At 42.1% G+C, this 16,847-nt stretch overlaps 1 protein-coding gene and 1 pseudogene across 1 annotated transcript; both read right to left on the reverse strand.

Moving 5' to 3' along the window:
- Nucleotides 1-8,166: 8,166 nt before the first annotated feature.
- On the reverse strand, nucleotides 8,167-14,782 carry LOC131143865 (uncharacterized; annotated as a pseudogene).
- A 455-nt stretch (nucleotides 14,783-15,237) lies between these two features.
- Nucleotides 15,238-16,641, reverse strand: LOC131143867 (uncharacterized). The gene has a single exon (XM_058092229.1). It carries the CDS (start codon nucleotides 16,639-16,641, stop codon nucleotides 15,238-15,240), a length of 1,404 nt encoding a protein of 467 aa, XP_057948212.1.
- Between the last annotated feature and the right edge of the window lie 206 nt (nucleotides 16,642-16,847).

Here is a 16,847-nt window from a genome sequence, read left to right on the forward strand (position 1 = left end):
TGACCTTGAACTGACTGCATAATTTTGTCATGACCTCGTTGTTCAAGTTTTTAGCATTGTCTGATATTATCCTTTCTGGGATCCCATCCTTGCAAATTAATTCTCTCCTGATAAAACGATTGATTACATTTGAGTGACATTAGAGTATGATGCTGCTTCTACCCATTTTGTGAAGTAGTCAATGGCCACAAAAATGAATCGATGCCCATTACTGGCCTTCGGGGTTATTGGTCCGATCACATCCATGCCCCATGCTGAGAAAGGCCAAGGTGCAGATAAAACCTGGAGTTGAGTGGGGTGGGACTTGTATGCGATCTCCATAGATTTGACACTTATGGCACCTTCGAACATACTCTATGCAATCCCGTTCCATGGTTATCCAATAGTATCCACTCCTTAGGATTTTTCGGGCCAACGAGTGTCCTCCCGCATGGGTCCCACAAACGCCGTCGTGTACTTCCTGTATGATTTGTCTGGCCTCTTGCAACTCCACGCACCGTAGGAGGGTCATATCATGGTTCCTTTTATACAATATCTCCCCATCTAAGAAGAATCCCATAGCTAGCCTCCGAATTGTCTTTCGGTCATTATTAGAGGCTCCTATGGGATACTCCTTCCATTGAATGTATGTTTTGATATCATGAAACCATGGCTTCCCATCGGCTTCTTCCGTCATTATACAATATGCAGGTTCCCTATGCATCCTTATTCGAATGGGTTCAATCTCTATCCCGGCTTCAACCTTAAATAAAGCCGCCAATGTTGCTAGCGCATCAGGGATTAAGTTACTCTCTCTCGGTAAATGCGAAAAACTGATGGCATCGAATTCCTGCATCATTTCCTGAATGAACTCCTGGTATGGTATTAATTTGGAATCCCGGGTTTCCCACTTTCCAGTCAACTGATAAATTACCAAAGCAGAATCTCCTTTTACAATCAATTTTTTAATGCCTCGGTCAATAGCCGCCTGTAAGCCCAATACGCACGCTTCATACTCAGCTATATTATTGGTACACGGAAAGGTGAGTTTGGCTGTGACTGGGTAATATTTACCCTCTGGTGATATGAGTACAACAGCCCCTATTCCATGCCCCATACGTTGGTCGCCCCATCAAATAGCATCATCCACCCAACATTACCTTCCTTTTCTTGATCAATGAATCAATATCTTGATCCGGGAAGGTCAAACTCCATGGATTGGTAATCATTAACGGCCCTATCAGCCAAATATTCTGCTATAATGCTCCCTTTGACGGCTTTTTCTCGTCACATATGTAATAATCATATTCAGTCAACAGCATTTGCCAACGAGCCATCTGTCCTGTTACTGCAGGTTTTCTCGAAAACCACATACTTAATCGTGATCCATTTTAGAAATCAGCCATGTTGTGTAATACAGCGTGTATGGCCTTAATCTACACCCGCCCACACCAAAGCGCAACACGTCTTCTCCAGGTTAGAGTACCTAGATTCGTATTCCGTGAACTTTTTGCTTAAATAATAGATGGCGCGCTCCCTTTCTTCCAGACTCATCGTGTTGTCCTAACACACACCCCATGGAATTCTCTGATACTACTAAGTACAATATAAGAGGCCTTCCAGGTACAGGGGGAACCAAACTGGAGGTTCAATAGATATTCTTTTTATTTTCTCAAAAGCTTTCTGACATTCTTCACTCCATTTTTCGGGGTTATCCTTCTTCAGCAGCTTAAAATATGGGCCTCACAAGTAGCAGTCAACTGAGATATAAATCGAGCTATGTAGTTCAATTGGGCCTAGCGAAACTCCTGACTTCTTTTTCAGTTTTGGGACTAGGCATTTCTCGAATAGCTTTTATTTTATCTGGGTCTACTTCGATCCTTTCTCACTTACGATAAATCCCAACAATTTTCCTGAAGAAGCTCCGAATGTACATTTTTCTGGATTTAATTTCAGTTGACATTTTCGTAGCCTTTTGAATAGCTTCCTTAAGTTCATCACATGGCTATACTCATCTCGAGACTTAACAATCATGGTCGTCCACATATACCTCTATCTCCTTATGCATCAAGTCAGGGATAGCGTTACCAATGGCTCTCTGATAGGTTGCCCCTGCATTCTTTAAACCAAAGGGCATACCTGTAGCAAAAGGTCCCCCATAAGGTGATGAACGTGGTCTTATCTTTATCTTCTGGGGCCATCTTAATTTGATTATATCCAGAAAAACCCATCCATGAATGAAAACAGGGCATGTCCCGTGGTATTGTCTACCAGCATATCTATGTGTGGAAGTGGGAAATTATCTTTAGGGCTAGCTTCATTCAAGTCTCGATAGTCAACACAGACTCTCACTTTTCCATTTTTCTTCATTATTGGAACTACATTGGCATCCACTCTGGATATTTGGCTACTTCTAAAAAACCAGCCTCAAACTGCTTTTGTACCTCTTCTTTTATTTTGATCAACATATCTGGGCGCATTCTCCTCAGTTTCTGTTTTACCGGTTTGCTATCTGGGTAAATGGGTATTTTATGTGTAACTAAGTCCGTATCCAAACCCGGCATGTCCTGATAGGACCATGCGAAAACAACATGGTATTCCTTCAAAAGGTTTATCATTTCGCATCTTTCTTTCCTCCCAACAGTGCCCCGATTTTTACTTCTTTGGTTCCTCATCAGTCCCCAAATTTATTGTGACCGTGGGGTCACTATTGGTTAAAGTTGGTTTTTTCATCTAATTTCAACTTCTTTGCATTTCAGGTGATAAGTCAGTCTCCTCTTCTATTTCAGCTTCTAGGATTAAGTTTTCAAAGTTAACATCAATTTCTGGCTCCTGAATACTGGTATGATTATTTTCCCTATCCCTGCATAAAACAAAGGTAAACAATTCTTTTGACAAATGGACCCAATGATGCAATAAATGCGAAAGAAATGTATACTGGTTTTATTGATGAAAAAGACAAACGGTCCGAGGCAATAATGTCCACGGATTACAAAAAGAAAGCAAAATGAGCAAAAGCCATTACATGAAGTGAATTGGGTAATCAAAGATGTCCAGTTCTGAATTTCTGCTCCTGTCAATGGGTAGATCCATCTACTCGAGTCATTCATGTGGTCCCCTGATTCTAAGGCCAATATGCTCATCTGTTTCATTTCTTCCTCAAGAGTGACTTGATTGCCCTTTCGAAAGGTCTGATTCATTGGCGGGACTTCTACCCCCACTTGGCACTTACTCTTCCTGTGCGGCCTCTCGATTTGGATTATTCTTTTCTCTTCTGCCTTCTTCTTATGGTCAGCTAAAGTAGGAGTATATCCGATGCCGTATCTCTCATTCATGCCTTCTGGTAACAATGGCATTGCGATGCCCTGAAGATACTTCCCCAACCCTTTTCCCGGGCAAAACCTGATTTAATCATTTCAGCGGCCACCATGCGCGTGGAAGAAGAGATCCGAGGTTGAGGGATAAAAGATCCCTCCATTATAGTAATGACATTGATGATCTCAAATGCTCGGAATGAATCTTCATGGGCTTCTTCAGCTGCTTCCACATAGGGAGTGGAAGAAAGGTTTAGTAACCATTATATCAGTTTCTCCATAAACACATACCAGTTTATCCCCTACTATAAATTTCACTCGCTGATGCAAAGAGGAGGGAACTGCCCCAGTATTATGTATCCAAGGCCTTCCCAAGAGACAACTGTATGAAGGCGTAATATCCATGACTAGAACAGTGATATTGACGGTTACGGGTCCAATCTGAATAGGGATGTCAAGCGACCCTACTGACTCTCTTCGTGTCCCATCGAAGGCACGCACCACCAAATTGTTTGGTGTCCACATAAGAAGGGTCAATGGGTAACCTTTGCAGTGTAGTCATTGGCATAAACATTGAGGGATGATCCATGATCTATCAGGACTCGAGACATCATATGATCCTTACATTTGGTGGATATATGTAGCGCCTTGTTGTGCCCCTGGCCTTCTGGCGGAATTTCTTCATCAGTAAAAGTGATGTAATTGGAGGCTGCTAGACTTCCGCTCACCTGATTGAATTTATCAACGCTGATATCTTGGGGAATGTAGGCTTGATTCAGGACTTTAAGTAACGCCTCCCGATGGGTTTCTGAATTTAGTAGAAGTGACAAATAGATATGTGAGCCGGCATTTTCTTTACTTGGTCCATCATGTTGTACTCGCTATGCTTTATTATCTTCAGGAATTCTTCGGCCTCTCCATCTGATATTGGAATTTTCACTGCCCTATCTGGTTCCCTACATTCTGTCGATTTGTTTTAGAAGAATCTGGCATATACACCCTACCACTTCGAAGTTATCCCTTTCATTCACCCCTGCTATATTGCTGGTGCTTCCTTCGACATACGCTTCACATTCATATTCCAGGGTGGTACTGCTTGGTGATTTTGTATGGAATGGCCTGGGTTGGGAAGTAGAGAATGGGAGTAGAGATCAACCAAGCGGGACAGCGGCGCTTTCCTGTGTGGAGAGCTTGTTCATGGTAGGTATGGAAATGGTTGATTAGTGCACTGTGATAAACTATAACGGCCTGTTTTCCCAATGGACTGCAATCTCTTTCCACTTTTGGGGTAAAAACAATCTCTATTAACAAACTTGTTATTCACATCTTTTGCAAAAACATTCTAAAAAGTTACACAATTTTTACAGGATTCTTCATTCTTACTCTGCCATATAAACAAAGGCAGGTGCATTAGTGGGGGCAAACAGCCTAAAACATCATTCCGACATTGTTTACCCCCATGATTGGAAAAGGGTTTCCCTTGAATTCCTGGTTTGTTTATCATCAAATGCATAGACATCAGCGCTTCTCTTAGTGTTTGCAACCTTATTGGTGGAATGCCAAACAAAAGTTCAATAGTGGCAGGGAGTGTAGGCGTGAGGGAGTGTTAGAGTGATTTGACACTTGGCTCAGGGCTTTCATTAACCATTGTGGAAAAAGGGGGCCGTAACGACAGTTTCCAGGAGGTGAAGACTGAAAAAACTAAGTTCCTCTCATCAAGTTGGGAAAGAATTCTGAGTTAATGTTCATTGGAATAGGATCTATCCCCTTCTCATATTTCTCTGGATGCCTCTATCAGGGAGTTTCGATATGCGGACGGCGGAGGGCATGGCCACGGAAGGAAACTTGGGGTCAACCTACAGTTTATGAACAGTTGAAATTGACAGAGGGCTCGAAAACAAAAATTTTCTCCGAAGCCCCCCTTGGGCCATGATCTAGTTGATATTGTTGTCTTTGAAACCATCTGGACCTCTTCTTCCTTTTTCTTGGCTTGTAAACTGCTGCCTAGTAGTACAGCTATGATTTAACTTATTACTTTTAGTTTCTCCCGACTGAATGGCAGGTATCAATTCCTTCTCTACAGTTAGAAAACATATGTCCATTGAAAGGTCATGGGGGGTTGCCCCTAGGAGATGCCCAAAGTAAGGATCTTTCAGGTATTCACAAAAGGGAAATAGCCTCCCATCTTCCACCGGAGGGATTGGACTGGAACCAAGACATGTCCCTCCACCTATATGCATATTCTCTAAAATGTTTCGGTGGGCTCTTTTGCATAACTCTGCGCCAAGGTCACGCAAATTCGGTGCCATTCTAAACATGGCGGTATTGGTGAGCTATAAACGGGAATAGCCAGATCTTTCCATGTGCGGATCCGTGAGTCCGATGCTTGTTTGAATATACCACTGATAGCTTGCCCCATGTCAACTTTCTTGGGCAAAGCAAATGCATCATTAGGTCTCTCATATCGGAACAATGGGCAGCATTTTGTGGCAATACAGGCGCAGGTGAGGTTCGAGAGGGACAATAGTTCCATTAAATTTTTCAAAATCTGGTAGGTACTTTGGAATTTTGGTGGGCAGGGTGAAGGGTGGACCTTTGGCTACGAGGGCACAAAAATCATTGGGATCTACGAATCGAATTGTATTGGATCCTCAATCGCTTTCAGGCGGTTCCTCTAGTTTACATCGTATCGACGTTAGTTTCAGATCTGTCACCCCCCCAAATCAGAAGTTTAACTAATGGGGGATCCCCAACTACTGGAAACCCATTGTTGATGGTATATAGGGAAATGAACGGGGGTATACTTGGCATTGAAACCCCTCCATGAAGCCAGGTAGTGGAACTGACGTTTGGGCTATAAGTTAACGGATGAGTGACTTGCACCGGTTTGTAGGAAACCCGAGCTATGTAGTTCACGAAGGGTGACTTTTTGCACAGGAGTGTAGGAACCGAGCTATAGTTCACGGAGATGACTTGCACGGGTGTAGGTGTACGGAACCCGAGCTATAGTTCATGAGGGGTGACTGGCATCGGGTTGTAGGAAATCGAGCTTAGTTCATGGAGTAATAACTCAAACACTTAGTAGACAAAAGGTCCCGTTGGATAAGGATCAAAAGAGATGCATGACAAAGAGGGGTATGACTAGATGCAGGTGAATGTATGCTGTCTACTGTGGGTGCAGAACATGGGGATATGTTGCTACTGTTTTGCAATGCCTGAAATGTATGGTAATGAATGAAGGAAATGCCTAATCTTTTTCACCTGAGTGCGTATGTGATCAATAACCTCATTTCCATCTGTAAACGTGATCTTGGCTCAATTTTCTTAAAAAAATTTCATCCAATACATGGAGTGAGGATTGGATACAAGGAAACTCACTAAAAAAAATCTGCCTCCGTTTGATGGACCTTACAACCAAATTAACCCTGTTTGCTTAATGTCAATTGCTTCTCTGATTGTTCTTTCTTCTTTTTCCCGACTCTTCTTTCTGCGATAGGGAGAGAAGTTTTGACACGACAATTGCATATTGCAAATGCATCGTAAAAGCTCTCAGTTTCATAGGAGCCACAACTCCCTCAGATTTTGCCTATTTATCGGTTGTACACCACATTTCCAAAAGCTCTTGGTCATTGAAACAGGAAAGCATATAGCGAACTCTTTTGATACTCTATTATCCAACCTTGTAATTGGAACCTCCCTTGCTATATCCAAAGATCATATATGGCAAGATGACTAGTTTACCAGACTTAAATGTCAGTTCAAAGGAAAAACTTATACCAGTATTCAAAACGTCGAGCACATGAAGTTAAGTATGTCAAAGCTTTAATTCCCTTTGACGATTTTTTTCTTTTTCGTCGATGACCCCAAACATTCTCCCTCTTTCGCCTATTCTGTTGCGAACCCCTATAATATCTCAAGTTGTTAAACTATGCCATAGGTTCAGTTCGGTTTTGCTCCAAGATGGTCTTTAAGAATCGGACGAAACGTAGGCTGGGGCTATAGGTTCTGAAGAAGAGGGAAAACTATGGCTCAAAATACCAAAACCAATAATGACATTCTTGCCCCAGTTTAGTTGAGGCACTTTGTTTTGGCTTTGACGAAATTGTCTTTTGAACAAGCTGCCTACGTACTTCTTTCAGGATCAGGTCATTACGTAGTTCAGGGACTCAATCTTGGTGACAAATAATTAGAGACAACAATGTTATACCAATCTGGTCAGGTCTTTATTTGGACTGTAATATAGGCTAGGGTCCGGGTAGTTATAAAGTTAAGAAAGAAAGAGTTAAATAAGGCTCAAAATCCGCACTTCATTAAGGGTTAACTTGGTCAAAGATCCCTGCGTGAGTAGCCCTATTTTCATTCTCTTTTCTTCTTTTTCCCATTTGCTTTTGTTGCTCTCTTTTGTTTTCTCTTTGCATGAAGGGATTCGGTTCATTCTTTGTTTGCGACGTTCATTGGACTAATCCTTTGAAATTGCCCAGTGTGGGGGTGATTTTGACGTGTTAATCAACAAATTGAATTTCCAGGCTCAAGAAGGGCTTGCAAGGGATCTCGTTTGGTTATTTTGGGTGTAGCGAAAGATGGCATGCCATATCGAGTAGCCAATTGTTGTATTATATGACTTGACAGACCCTAAAGGACCAATACCCAGTGGTCAAATTTTGTTAACTGACTTTTGAAAAAATACTGGTTTATTCATTAGGCTCAATTGGTTATAAAATGGTAAATCGTTATTGGCTTTTTTATGAGGAAAGCAGAAGATCGGCCAACGATGGCCATCTATCATTTGATCAAAACATGAATAATGAACAGTCATTAGATTTATGAAGCAAATCGTTATTTCATTGAATTTCCTCGAGAGTTTACAGGGTTTCTAAGAAAAATATTTCTTTACCGCGTCTGAGTTTGTGGGGTGCACCAGATCGGCTCCATCCATGTCTGATAATAATAAGGCACCTCCTGAAAATGCTTTCTTTACCACATACGGCCCTTCATAATTTGGGGTCCACTTACCTCGGGGGTCATTATGAATTGGTAAAATCTTTTTCAAAACTAGATCTCCTTTTTGAAACCGTCGAATACACACTTTCTTGTTAAAAGCTCTCATCATTCTCCTTTGGTATAACTGCCCATGAACTATAGCTGTCAATCTTTTTTCTTCAATCAGATTCAACTGGTCATATCTAGATTGCACCCATTCTGCTTCGGTTAACTCTGCTTCTTTTAAGACTCGTAACGATGGAATCTCAACTTCTATCGGAATTACGGCCTCCATTCCGTATACCAAAGAGAAAGGGGTAGCCCCTGTAGATGTTCGAACAGTGGTTCGATAGGCCAATAAAGCGAAAGGTAACTTCTCATGCCAATCTCTATAGGTCTCCGTCATTTTTTTCCAAGATGCTCTTGATGTTCTTATTGGCTGCTTCCACTGCTCCATTCATTTGAGGTCGATAGGGGGCTGAATTATGATGCTTGACCTTGAACTGACTGCATAATTTTGTCATGACCTCGTTGTTCAAGTTTTTAGCATTGTCTGATATTATCCTTTCTGGGATCCCATACTTGCAAATTAATTCTCTCCTGATAAAACGATTGATTACATTTTGAGTGACATTAGAGTATGATGCTGCTTCTACCCATTTTGTGAAGTAGTCAATGGCCACAAAAATGAATCGATGCCCATTACTGGCCTTCGGGGTTATTGGTCCGATCACATCCATGCCCCATGCTGAGAAAGGCCAAGGTGCAGATAAAACCTGGAGTTGAGTGGGTGGGACTTGTATGCGATCTCCATAGATTTGACACTTATGGCACCTTCGAACATACTCTATGCAATCCCGTTCCATGGTTATCCAATAGTATCCACTCCTTAGGATTTTTCGGGCCAACGAGTGTCCTCCCGCATGGGTCCCACAAACGCCGTCGTGTACTTCCTGTATGATTTGTCTTACCTCTTGCAACTCCACGCACTGTAGGAGGGTCATATCATGGTTCCTTTTATACAATATCTCCCCATCTAAGAAGAATCCCATAGCTAGCCTCCGAATTGTCTTTCGGTCATTATTAGAGGCTCCTATGGGATACTCCTTCCATTGAATGTATGTTTTGATATCATGAAACCATGGCTTCCCATCGGCTTCTTCCGTCATTATACAATATGCAGGTTCCCTATGCATCCTTATTCGAATGGGTTCAATCTCTATTCCGGCTTCAACCTTAAATAAAGCCGCCAATGTTGCTAGCGCATCAGGGATTAAGTTACTCTCTCTCGGTAAATGCGAAAAACTGATGGCATCGAATTCCTGCATCATTTCCTGAATGAACTCCTGGTATGGTATTAATTTGGAATCCCGGGTTTCCCACTTTCCAGTCAACTGATAAATTACCAAAGCAGAATCTCCTTTTACAATCAATTTTTTAATGCCTCGGTCAATAGCCGCCTGTAAGCCCAATACGCACGCTTCATACTCAGCTATATTATTGGTACACGGAAAGGTGAGTTTGGCTGTGACTGGGTAATATTTACCCTCTGGTGATATGAGTACAGCCCCTATTCCATGCCCCCATACGTTGGTCGCCCCATCAAATAGCATCATCCACCCAACATTACCTTCCTTTTCTTGATCAATTGAATCAATATCTTGATCCGGGAAGTCAAACTCCATGGATTGGTAATCATTAACGGCCCTATCAGCCAAATATTCTGCTATAATGCTCCCTTTGACGGCTTTTCTCGTCACATATGTAATATCATATTCAGTCAACAGCATTTGCCAACGAGCCATCTGTCCTGTTACTGCAGGTTTCTCGAAAACATACTTAATCGGATCCATTTTAGAAATCAGCCATGTTGTGTAATACAGCGTGTATTGCCTTAATCTACAAACCGCCCACACCAAAGCGCAACACGTCTTCTCCAGGTTAGAGTACCTAGATTCGTATTCCGTGAACTTTTTGCTTAAATAATAGATGGCGCGCTCCTTTCTTCCAGACTCATCGTGTTGTCCTAACACACACCCCATGGAATTCTCTGATACTACTAAGTACAATATAAGAGGCCTTCCAGGTACAGGGGGAACCAAAACTGGAGGGTTCAATAGATATTCTTTTATTTTCTCAAAAGCTTTCTGACATTCTTCACTCCATTTTTCGGGGTTATCCTTCTTCAGCAGCTTAAATATGGGCTCACAAGTAGCAGTCAACTGAGATATAAATCGAGCTATGTAGTTCAATTGGCCTAGGAAACTCCTGACTTCTTTTTCAGTTTTGGGACTAGGCATTTCTCGAATAGCTTTTATTTTATCTGGGTCTACTTCGATCCCTTTCTCACTTACGATAAATCCCAACAATTTTCCTGAAGAAGCTCCGAATGTACATTTTTCTGGATTTAATTTCAGTTGACATTTTCGTAGCCTTTTGAATAGCTTCCTTAAGTTCATCACATGGCTATACTCATCTCGAGACTTAACAATCATGTCGTCCACATATACCTCTATCTCCTTATGCATCAAGTCATGGAATAGCGTTACCATGGCTCTCTGATAGGTTGCCCCTGCATTCTTTAAACCAAAGGGCATAACCTTGTAGCAAAAGGTCCCCCATAAGGTGATGAACGTGGTCTTATCTTTATCTTCTGGGGCCATCTTAATTTGATTATATCCAGAAAACCCATCCATGAATGAAAACAGGGCATGTCCCGTGGTATTGTCTACCAGCATATCTATGTGTGGAAGTGGGAAATTATCTTTAGGGCTAGCTTCATTCAAGTCTCGATAGTCAACACAGACTCTCACTTTTCCATTTTTCTTCATTATTGGAACTACATTGGCCATCCACTCTGGATATTTGGCTACTTCTAAAAAACCAGCCTCAAACTGCTTTTGTACCTCTTCTTTTATTTTGATCAACATATCTGGGCGCATTCTCCTCAGTTTCTGTTTTACCGGTTTGCTATCTGGGTAAATGGGTATTTTATGTGTTACTAAGTCCGTATCCAAACCCGGCATGTCCTGATAGGACCATGCGAAAACATCTTGGTATTCCTTCAAAAGGTTTATCATTTCGCATCTTTCTTTTCCTCCCAACAGTGCCCCGATTTTTACTTCTTTTGGTTCCTCATCAGTCCCCAAATTTATTGTGACCGTGGGGTCACTATTGGTTAAAGTTGGTTTTTCATCTAATTTCAACATTCTTTGCATTTCAGGTGATAAGTCAGTCTCCTCTTCTATTTCAGCTTCTAGGATTAAGTTTTCAAAGTTAACATCAATTTCTGGCTCCTGAATACTGGTATGATTATTTTCCCTATCCCTGCATAAAACAAAGGTAAACAATTCTTTTGACAAATGACCCAATGATGCAATAAATGCGAAAGAAATGTATACTGGTTTTATTGATGAAAAAGACAAACGGTCCGAGGCAATAATGTCCACGGATTACAAAAAGAAAGCAAAATGAGCAAAAGCCATTACATGAAGTGAATTGGGTAATCAAAAGATGTCCAGTTCTGAATTTCTGCTCCTGTCAATGGGTAGATCCATCTACTCGAGTCATTCATGTGGTCCCCTGATTCTAAGGCCAATATGCTCATCTGTTTCATTTCTTCCTCAAGAGTGACTTGATTGCCCTTTCGAAAGGTCTGATTCATTGGCGGGACTTCTACCCCCCACTTGGCACTTACTCTTCCTGTGCGCCTCTCGATTTGGATTATTCTTTTCTCTTCTGCCTTCTTCTTATGGTCAGCTAAAGTAGGAGTATATCCGATGCCGTATCTCTCATTCATGCCTTCTGGTAACAATGGCATTGCGATGCCCTGAAGATACTTCCCCAACCCTTTTCCCGGGCAAAACCTTGATTTAATCATTTCAGCGGCCACCATGCGCGTGGAAGAAGAGATCCGAGGTTGAGGGATAAAAGATCCCTCCATTATAGTAATGACATTGATGATCTCAAATGCTCGGAATGAATCTTCATGGGCTTCTTCAGCTGCTTCCACATAGGGAGTGGAAGAAGGTTTAGTAACCATTATATCAGTTTCTCCATAAACACATACCAGTTTATCCCCTACTATAAATTTCACTCGCTGATGCAAAGAGGAGGGAACTGCCCCAGTATTATGTATCCAAGGCCTTCCCAAGAGACAACTGTATGAAGGCGTAATATCCATGACTTGAAAAGTGATATTGAAGGTTACGGGTCCAATCTGAATAGGGATGTCAAGCGACCCTACTGACTCTCTTCGTGTCCCATCGAAGGCACGCACCACCAAATTGTTTGGTGTCACATAAGAAGGGTCAATGGGTAACCTTTGCAGTGTAGTCATTGGCATAACATTGAGGGATGATCCATTATCTATCAGGACTCGAGACATCATATGATCCTTACATTTGGTGGATATATGTAGCGCCTTGTTGTGCCCCTGGCCTTCTGGCGGAATTTCTTCATCAGTAAAAGTGATGTAATTGGAGGCTGCTAGACTTCCGATCACCTGATTGAATTTATCAACGCTGATATCTTGGGGAATGTAGGCTTGATTCAGGACTTTAAGTAACGCCTCCCGATGGGTTTCTGAATTTAGTAGAAGTGACAAAATAGATATGTGAGCCGGCATTTTCTTTAGTTGGTCCATGATGTTGTACTCGCTATGCTTTATTATCTTCAGGAATTCTTCGGCCTCTCCATTAGATATTGGACTTTTCACTGCCCTGTCTGGTTCCCCTACATTCTGTCGATTTGTTTTAGAAGAATCTGGCATATACACCCTACCACTTCGAGTTATCCCTTTCACCCCTGCTATATTGCTGGTGCTTCCTTCGACATACGCTTCACATTCATATTTCCAGGGTACTGCTTGGTTACTCTTGTATGGGAATGGCCTGGGAGTAGAGATCACCAAGCGAGCTGGCGCTTCCTGTGTGGGAAGAGCCTTGTTCATGGTAGGTATGAATGGTTGATTAGTGCACTGATGATATACCGGCCTGTTTTCCCCAATGACTGCAATCTCTCCACTTTTGCGGGTACAACCAATCTCTATAAACTTGTTATCCACCATCTTTTGCAAAAACATTCTAAAAGTTACACACTTTTTCACAGATCTTCCTTCTTTACTCTGACATAAACAAAGTGCATTAGTGGGGCAAACAGCCTATCATTCCGACATTGTTACCCCCATGATTGGGCAAAGGGTTCCCTTGAATTCCTGGTTGTTTATCATCAAATGCTAGCCATCCGGCTTCTCTTAGTGTTTGAACCTTATTTTTGAATGCCCAACAACGTTCAATAGTGTGCCCGGGAGTGTTAGCGTGATATGCACACTTGGCTTCGGGGTCATACCATTGTGGAAAAGGTGCCGTAACGACCGTTCCAGGAATGACTGAAACTAAGTTCCTCTCCATCAATTGTGGGAATAATTCTGAGTATGTCATTGGAATAGGATCTATCCTTCTCATATTTCTCTGGATGCCTCTATCATGAGTTCGCATATTCGGTTGGGCGGGCATGGCCCCGGAAGGAACAACTTGGGGTCTACCTCCCGTATGAACAGTCTGATTGACAGAGGGCTCGAAAACAAAATTTCTCCTAGCCCCTTGGCCATGCTCTCTTTGATATTGTTGTCTTTGAACCATCTGGACCTCTTCTTCCTTTTTCTTGCTTGTCCACTTCTTGCCTAGACCAGTCTCTGTACTAATACTTTTAGTTCTCCCGACTTTGATGGCCGTCTCAATCCTCTCTCCAGTAGAAACAATGTCCATGAAGTCATGGGGGGTTGCCCCTAGGAGATGCCCAAAGTAAGGATCTTTCAAGGTATTCACAAATAGGGAAATAGCCTCCCTATCTTCCACCGGAGGATTGACCTGGACAGACATGTCCCTCCACCTATATGCATATTCTCTAAATGTTTCGGTGGGCTTCATTTGCATACTCTGCAAGGTCATACGATCGGGTGCCATTTCTATAACATGGCGGTATTGAGCTATAAAAGAATTAGCCAGATCTTTCCATGTGCGGATCCGAGTCCGATCTTGTTGAATATACCACCTGATAGCTGCCCCTGTCAAGCTGTCTTGGAAGCAATGCATCATTAGTCTCTCATTATCGGAATGGGCAGCCATTTTTTGGCAATACAGGCGCAGGTGAGTTCGAGGACAACTAGTTCCATTAAATTTTTCAAAATCTGGTACTTTGAATTTTGGTGGCAGGGTGACCTTTGGCACGAGGCACAAATCATTGGGATCTACAGAATCGAATGTATTGGATCCTTCAATAGCTTTCAGACGTTCCTCTAGTACATCGTATCGACGTTCAGTTTCAGATCTGTTCACCCCCAAATCAGAAGCTACTAATGGGGGAGTCCCCACTACTGGAAACCCATGTGCTGGTATATTAGGGATGAACGGGGGTATACTTGGCATTGAACCCTCCATGACGCCAGGTAGTGGAACTGATGTTTGCCCATGTACTGGGGTAAACCCTGGAGGATGAGTAGGATCCATATCTGTCTCCGGATCATTCTGCACTGCTTTTCCTTTGTTCGTCAACAATTCCAGGATCTTGCTCATTTTTTCATTCAATTCTTCTTGTCCTTGCTCTATACCCAGGACTCTACCTTCCAATTGTTCACTCATTTCTTTTGCCCTTCTCCTGGTATTGTATTGATGCGTGACAGTCTCAATGTTGCTTGCGTAGACAAATTTTTTCGCTAGGCACTGCAAACCAAAACTTTCCCTTTTTAGAATCGTGAATGCATAGATATGAATGCATGAAATGCAATGGTCTTTTCAAGACGTGTAAATTTCACAAATATGAAACATATGTATGCAACCTAATGCACTCCAATCAAGGTTCATGGAAGAGATCATCATCATTTTTAGAAAATAAAATCTGCTTTTCATTAATAGAATCCTTTCACACAATAACAAATCCAACCGAATATTAAATCAAAATCTGCTCATGATTGCACAATCTCTGCATTTTGCTGTGTCGACTTTTTATGCAAAGCCCGAAACTTGGCCTCCCAGTAGTCCGCTTTCATTATGCACGGCTCAATCTTTTCCAGTACTTGATTATACTTGCTTCTCTGCTCATCCCCCTGCCTCTCCAACTCTTGTATGTAGAGCGATTTCTTTTTAACTTCGGTATGGGCATCTTCTAACATTTGAGATTTCTGTCCAAGTGCTGCTCGAAGTCTTCGTCTTTCCTTCCTTAGAGCCACGACCTCTTCTTCTGATTGTATGTACCGAATCCTTTGTCGCTTGATTTCTTTGCGATAGACAGAGACTAAAGCCTCCTTTTGCTGATTCCCCACTTCTGCTCTTGCATCTCCTTTTTCTACTGGGCATGGATCCCCTTGTGGCTTCAATTGCATGCATGCGCTTGGTGATTTAATATGTTCAATAACGATTTCTGGGATTCTTTTGAGTTGGGGGTTTACCCGGTTTTCTCGCCATGCTTCATAATTTCCTTGGACTGTGGCAATTCCATCACTCGGGTCTATTAGGTTCACATGCTTCCATGCCACCATAAATTTTCTAATCTGGTTTCGAGTGTCTCCTGTTTCATATGCAAAGTCTGAGTCAGCCAATCCATGAGTCATAGGCACAAACTGAGATGCCCCCAATTGCCTTCTGACCATCAAAGGGGCATATGCTATCCCTCCCCATGGGCCTAGTAATGGAACCCATGGAAGATTTCCACACCGATATATCATGTTAGAGCGGACCATCCATGGCGCCAGCCAAGTTACCCCAGAGTCGATCAAGCCACACATTTTTGTGTTCCATTTAGATTTATCTAACTGCTCCTTCAATTGGGTATCCTCAAATTCAGCCAAAGGGATTCGGATCATTGAGAAAATACTACGGAAGCCCCCTTTGTTAGACGATAAGTGACCTACCATCCAGACATATAACAGCTGCACACAACATTTTAAACGTTCTCTCCTCCTGATTCTGCAGTTGTTGAGTGATCTGAAGGTTTCTGCCAGGATGCCTTGAACGGGATTAATCCCGTTACGTACTTGTGCTACAAATGAAACAGTAGCTTGATCGATCATGTTTAGTTCGTTTGGAAAAATGATCAAACCGTAAATAGCTAATGCCATCATATGTATTTGAACCTCTTCTTTTTCTTCTTTTTCGATTATTTCTTTCAACTGCTTCCAAGAGATTTTCCTTACTTCTGCACCTCCCTCTGAGAATGTTTTCTGGATTTTGACCCCGACAGCATCGTACATCTCCTTCACGAACGAAACACTAGCATCATGCACATAAGGTTTGTATGGTGTCTGTAACTTGACTAGATGCAAAAGCGAAGTATACTCCTCGATGGTTGGTGTCAAGTCGATACCGTTCATTGTAAAGCAACGATATGGTGGATTCCAGAACTCGACTAGTGCTTTTATGGCAGGGATATTTACCGATATATGCAACAAGAAACTAATGTACCCATATGTTTGAGAGAATTTTAAACGGCGTGCTGGGGTCCATCCTTCCAAATGACTTTTAGCTCATCTAACGGATTGGATCTTATGTTGATGAAAGTCCGGGCGGGTAGTTCGAT

The sequence above is a fragment of the Malania oleifera genome, chromosome 12 (genome assembly GCF_029873635.1).
Source record: "Malania oleifera isolate guangnan ecotype guangnan chromosome 12, ASM2987363v1, whole genome shotgun sequence".
Lineage (NCBI taxonomy): Eukaryota > Viridiplantae > Streptophyta > Magnoliopsida > Santalales > Ximeniaceae > Malania > Malania oleifera.